The following is a 7082-nucleotide window of genomic DNA, read 5'->3' as shown; positions in this document are numbered from 1 at the left end:
ACAAAAACAAAACAAAACAAAACAACAAAAAACAAAACAAAGCCAAACAAAACAAAACCAAACAAAACAAAATAAAACAAAACAAAGCAAAACAAAACCAAACAAAACAAAAAACTAAATAAAACAAAACAAAAAACAAAAAATATGTGATCAAAAATAAAATGAAATAATTTTAAACCAAGAATAAAATTAAATCAAATATACAATAAAAATCTAATCAAATCAAATAAAACAACACTGTAAATACACTAGCATAAAGATCTCAAATCTAAAAGATATAGAATTAAAACCTTCTACTTTTTATTCAAGGAGTCTTAAATTAGAAATTGGATATAGCCAGAGTTAAAGTTATGATAAAATCTTGGCCATTCACATATGTTAGTGACGTTAATTGGGTGTTCATTCGTTTAGTGCTAGTAAAAAATATATATTTTTGGATGCAAAACCACATTAGGAAAATCAGCATGTTTTTTAAAGTGTTAAGAGGACAACATGAGTCATGAACAGATGCATGTGTGTGTGTTTGTGTGCAATTATGTATATAAAAGTATATAGGCTAATAAAAACATAGTCCTCTGAACTTGATTTTGGACGGTAATGTGGAAAGATGGAGTGAAATGTGTCCTGTGAGGCCTGTTTTACTATTTGTATGGGTAATATGGACAAATATACAGTAACACACACTAAGGGATTCTTGTCATTTCATCAAGATGTATAATAGTTCTGTAGAAGACAAGTTTGTGTAAGCGGAAGGATATGTTTAATTTGTTTTATGCAACTACAGCATGTATGTTACCTTTTCCCCATAGCCACGGTCCTTTGTCATCATTTCTCGAAGCGTCTGCAAGACTTTTATACACAAACGCTCCTCGTTCTCCTCTAAAAGCTGTTTAGTGTGTTTTATTAATCTGAAAGAGAAAAACACAGTATGTCTCACAAGTTTGTAATGTAATCTTTAGCAGACCTCAAAATGAATATTTGGTCTTTTACATTTTCAATTTTTATTTATGGTTAGTTTATTTTTTATAAATGACCCCACATTAATGCAGTAAGACTGTCCTTATAAATATTCTGTAAACTGCTTTGTATAAAAGCGCTTGCTAAATGGCTTCACAATTACAACAGCAATCTTTAGACCTCTGACTTAAACTGAAAAAAAGAAAGAAACCAGATTGATCTGAGCTGTTAATAGACTTTCATTTTGCTCCCACTGACAGTACAAGGGACGCTTGCATTGTAAAGAAACTCCATTCCTGAATCAGCTAATCCTGCATCTCAGCATTACTCCCACACGCAAACAAACACAGATGGCCACACAAACACACAGGTAATCTCTTTTGTAGCTCTGGCAGATGGAGAGGAGTCTCTCACCGCACGAGGACACACACTGAGGACAGGTGACGGACAGTAAGCACTACTGCACAACTGCATAATACAGCCCAGTGATTTATTTTTCATACGTTTTTGAAAAAAGTCTCTTATGCTCCTCAAGACTGCATTTATTTGATCAAAAATGCATTTGTCCTCTCAGTTCAGGAAGATGGTTTTATGGTTTAAGGTTTATAGGAAAAGGAAACTCACTTAGAGATGAAGCCTCCGCTCTCGCATTTCTGCCGAGCATCTGTGTTTTCGGGGAAGAGCAGCTCCGGGCGATGCAGTACGTCCACCAACACCGAGAGCTCAGCTTGAACCAGCGGCCGCAGACGATCCTCCAGAGCAGACACGATGTCCTGACAAACACACATTAAGGCACAAACTAAGACAATAATTCATTTATTTTAATCATGTGCAACTAAATCTGTAAAGCACAGTGACAACATATTATGTTTGACCACAGGATGTATAAGAGACACCCAGCAAGCACCAAATGGGAAAACTGACACTGACGAGTGCATAAATGTGGCTGATAACTTTATATTAGAAACTAAAACCTCACGAAGTATTTGTATGGCACATATACCTCACAGGGAGATGGAAACTGGCTTATTTCATATATGTGACCCTGGACCACAGTCATAATAAGGGTAATTTTTTAATAAATAAGCTTTTCATTGATGTATGGTTTGTTATGATAGGACAATATTTGGTCGAGATACAACTATTTGAAAATCTGGAATCTGAGGGTGCAAAAAAAAAACAATTCTAAATATTGAGAAAATCGCCTTTGAATTTGTCCAAATTAAGTCCTTAGCCATGCGTATTACTAATCAAAAAAATTTAAAGTTTTGATATTTACAAAATATCTTCATGGAACATGATCTTTACTTATCCTGATTTTTGGCAAAAAAGAAAAATCGATCATTTTGACCCATACAATGTATTTTTGGCTACTTCTACAAATATACTTGTGCTACTTATGACTGGTTTTATGCTCCAGGGTCACATATGACACACTAAGTTTGCGTTGGATGGTTTTTTTTATGCCTCTTCTGCTCACCAAGGCTGCATTTATTTGATCAAAAATATTTTTATATATTTTAAAATATAATATTTTAGATATAATATTATGCTTAAAATGTACTATTTTAAAATGTAACATTTTACTGATGATGGAAAAGCTGAATATTCAGCAGCTGTTCTTTGGTCTTCAGTATCACATGATTCTAATATGCTTATTTGCTATTTGAGAAATATGATTATCATTGTTGAAAACAGCTGTGCTGCTTAATATTTGCATGATACATTTCAGGATTCTTTGATAAATAGGAAGTACAAAAGAACAGTAGCTATTTGTTTATTTATTTAGTTTTTTTTTTCATGTAAATGCCTTTATTGTCATTTTTTTGTCAATATAATACATATTTTTCCTTTTCATGTGTGTAACAAACAGGCGATCGTGTCACTTGCAACATCATACATGAAGTGAGCGAGTCTCCGTCTCTGTGTAAGAAGCAGTCTTGTATATTTTCATTGGCACTAGCAGGTGTGGTAAAAAGCCATTTTTGGACACAGACCACAAATATTCTCAGCACCAAGGGCATAATTTGTTTTGAAAGCGAGGGCTGAATCCAGCAGCCCTAAGGCTCATAGCACAGACGTGAGCTGTGCAAACGTGTCTGAATACTCGCCAACTCACGCCACAGCTGCACGGGGGTGGAGACAGACGTGATGAAGCCGTGGTTTACCGCAACTCACTAACTCACCCTTCCCCTCCCCCAGGCTAGATGACACCCCTCCACTGACCTCTATCCCCCTTCACTATCTTCTGAGTGGAGTATGAAAGCAGCATTTTAAAACAAGAGGAAATGCATGTTTCTACCCACAACACCAACTTCTGATGACAAAGTGTCTTTTTTCAGCATTTCAACATTGCACCTTTCAAAGAAAATTAATGCTGTTCCTCTGTTAAACACAACAGCAGGGGCTTCTTGATACCGCTGGAAATGTATCAGTAGAAAGTGCTGTATCCGTTTTAATGGCATTATATGGGTCACTTAACCAAACATGCTCTGCGTTTAAAAAAATATGAATAAAAAGTTAAAAAGAACAGCATTTATTCAAAATATTAATCTTTTCTAACAATATAAATCTTTGCTCTCACTTCTTATAAATTTAACACATCCTTGCTGAATAAAAGTAATTTCTTTCAAAAAAAGAAAGAATAAAAATTTGCTATATTAAAATATTTATATTTTGAATAAATGCTCCCAGCACTGATAGCAAATCAGCATATTAGAATAATTTCTGAAAGATCATGTGACACTGAAGACTGGAGTAATGATGCTGAAAATTCAGCTTTGCATGAAAGGAATAAATTTGATTTTAATGTATATTTAATGTATATAAACTTTATTTTACATCGTAATAATATTTCACAATATTATATTTTTTCTGTATTTTTAATCAAATAAACACAGGCTTGATGAGCATTAAAAAAAAAATCTTTATAAAACAATAAAAATCTTTCTGATCACTAACTAAAAATCTAACCTTTCATTGAATAATAAGAATTTTAAATGGGGGGAAATATCATTATGAAAAAAAAAAATTCTCTAATACACGTTGGACACAATTTTTGGCACCCCTAGAAATTCCTATGAGTAAAATATCTCTGAAGTATATTCCCATTCATATTCACAATTTTGAGCACTCCAGGGTGATTATGAACATGAAATTATCCAGCCATGGCTTCCTGTTTCACAGAAATATAAATAGGAGGGAAAACAAAGCCCAAATTCCATTAATCATCCATCACAATGAGAAAAACCAAAGAATATTTCTGATGTGCAGCAAAAGATAATTGAGCTTCACAAATTAGTGAAGTGGCTTTAAGAATAGAGCTAGAGCAGTGAAAATTCCCATTTCCACCATCAGGGCAATAATTAAAAATTTCCAACATAAAATGTTACGAAACTGCCTGGAAGAGGACGTGTGTCTACAGTATATCGTCATAATGCACGGTGAGAAGGAGAGTTTGAGAGGCTAAAGACACTCCAAGGATCACAGCTGGAGAATTGCAGAAAATAGTTGAGTCTCGGGGTCAGAAAACCCTAAAAAAAAATTGTCAAACAGCACCTACATCACCCCATGTTGTTTGGGAGGGTTTTAAGAAAAATTATCCTCGCTCATTCAAAAACAAACTCCAGCATATTCAGTTATCAGACACGACTGGAACTTCAAATGGGACTGGCTTCTATGGTCAGATGAAACTAAAAAAAATAGCTTTTAAGCAGCAAACACTCAAGATGTGTTTGGTGAACACAGGGATAAAAAGTACCCCATGTGTACAATGAAATATACTGCTGTATTTCTGATGTTGTGGGCCTATATTTCTGCTGGAGGTACAGGTACATACATATATATACATGTATGTATATATATATATATATATATATATATATATATACACATATATATACATGTATATATACATATATATACACATATATATATATATATACATATATATATATATATATATATATATATATATATATATATATATATATATATATATATATATATATATATATATATATATATTTTTTTTTTTTTTTTTTTTTTTTTTTTATATAATTATTTTAAATATATTATTTATTTATAATATATATTTAGATTTTTTGTTTTTACTTTTAATTTTTACTTTTAAATATAATTTCTTTCCAAAAATAATAAAACAAACGCCAGCATTAGCTTTAGCTAGCATTTCCATAATATGTTTCACATATTAAACTATGCCAAAAAATAAAACTAGAAAATACAATAAAATATACCACAATAAAAAATTAAATTATTTTGTCAACTCATTTTTGTTATGTTTGATAACGTTGTTGCCATGATTTTTTTATAATAAATGAAATGCAAATGAAAAAGTATAATACTACAATACTACACAATTTTAACACTATAATAATACCTAAAACAAATTCTCTATAAAATATCAAAATTTTACGATTACATTATAAACCACACTTAAATTATTATAACCTTTTTCAAATTAAGTGTTTTTTGTTTTTCCCAAGTACAGTTTATACAAATTAAACTGCAAAGCCTGTTACCATCAACATTGTAGCCTTTCTGAAGGCAGTATTTTATACAAACATATGCTAAAATGTATAAATTTAGCTTGTGGTGGCGCAATGCAATTTATCATCACTTAAATGCATTCTTTATCTGATAGAACGTCTACAATTTTACAGTAAAAACCATCTTATCAAACTAGACAAGGCACCAGTTTCATAAAATTTTCCATATAGAATATGTGTGTGTGCGCGTGTTGGGATCTTAGATTAGTGCCAAAAGACAAACATTATCAGAACATTCCACCAGGCTTAATTTCCCAGGATCTACATCTCACCCTGACTCAACTTCCTTATAACAATTCACGTGAATTCCTGGAAGGAATTTCCTGTTCCCCCACCTTTTCAAATTCCATTTTGCAATGCTATGTCTGGAACAATATAGATGAGGGCTTTTATATGCATGATTGACTAACCGACCATATGACCAAACAATGATTTTCAAAAAAATAATGCTATTTTTAAGTGTGTCTTGATAAAAGCTATTGTGACGTGGCATTTAATCCAAAAACATTGCGTCATTGGCTGTTCTCCGGAGAGCCCGCCCTCACCTGCAGCCTCTCAATGATGTTCCTGTAATCTTTGGAAGTGGTGAGCGTTGAGTCTCTTCTGGACGCGTTGCGAGCTGACATCCTCCAATTGAGGATGGTTTTCTGTACCACATTGTTGGACTTCACAAACAGGTTGTTCACCTGACTGTCCAAATCCACCGGGATGGCGATCGCTCTGCACTTGGCTAAAAAAAAAGACAATTGAAAATACGATTACACGCACACTTAATACAGCAAATGATGAAATCATCTCTTTACGCCTCAGGTTTTTAGTTGAAGGACGGATGTAAAGATAAATGGAAACGGAGCTGCATGAGGTTCATTTATGTAAAGTTTGAATTGTTACGGTTAAATACTTACCCACATCAGACAGAACCTTAATACAGCTCTCCACTGAGGCTTTCTGGGCAGGAACGAGCCAGTTACAGTGGTAAACTCTGAAAACCCCCTGCAGGAGCTGCACAAACACAGGCTGACGGGTCTGGAGAACAAGAAAGCAAAGACAACGAGAGAGAACTGAGAAAAGGATGGAGAAAGATTATATTAGACACAGAGAGACAAAAGGAGGGGAAACAAATAACTAAACATCAATAATAGAGAAGCTGAGAGGAAACTTCTGTGATGAGCACTTTCAAAAGATTCAAGGGAATGAAACATCTGTACATCATTTTTGGTTTCAACAACATCTTCAATAGAAGGTTCAATAGAAGTTCAATTCTATCGACAGCATAAGATTCAAAAGTATATGGGTCAAGGCATTCCAGGGAGTTTTAAAGCAGCTCATATGTTGGTTAATGCACTTATGTTATATGTTGCCAACATAATTCCTAGATTTTATTTAAGAAAAGCAAGGACGTATTATATTGATCAAAAGTCACAGTAAAGACATGTATGACGCTACAACAGATTTATATCTTAAATAAATGCTGACCTTTTGAGCTTTTATTAATTAAATAAATTAATGAAAGTTTTCACAAAAATATTTTTTCAGCTTTCATGAAAAACAAACAAA

At 33.1% G+C, this 7082-nt stretch overlaps 1 protein-coding gene across 1 annotated transcript in view; it reads right to left on the bottom strand.

Moving 5' to 3' along the window:
* Positions 1 to 7082, bottom strand: part of LOC306854942 (inositol 1,4,5-trisphosphate-gated calcium channel ITPR1-like) — a 124063-nt gene that overhangs the window by 64677 nt on the left and 52304 nt on the right. Inside the window, exons 36-39 of the mRNA XM_079393258.1 lie at positions 6431 to 6551; positions 6071 to 6255; positions 1582 to 1730; positions 797 to 908 (exon numbers count right to left, since the gene is read on the bottom strand). Coding sequence (XP_079249384.1) covers positions 797 to 908; positions 1582 to 1730; positions 6071 to 6255; positions 6431 to 6551 — 567 coding nt within the window. The remainder of the gene's footprint in view (positions 1 to 796; positions 909 to 1581; positions 1731 to 6070; positions 6256 to 6430; positions 6552 to 7082) is intronic.

The sequence above is a fragment of the Barbus barbus genome, assembly GCF_936440315.1.
Source record: "Barbus barbus genome assembly, chromosome: 35".
Taxonomy (NCBI): Eukaryota; Metazoa; Chordata; class Actinopteri; order Cypriniformes; family Cyprinidae; genus Barbus; species Barbus barbus.
Note: the sequence above shows the minus strand (reverse complement) of the source record. Positions and strands in the feature narration are given on the sequence as shown.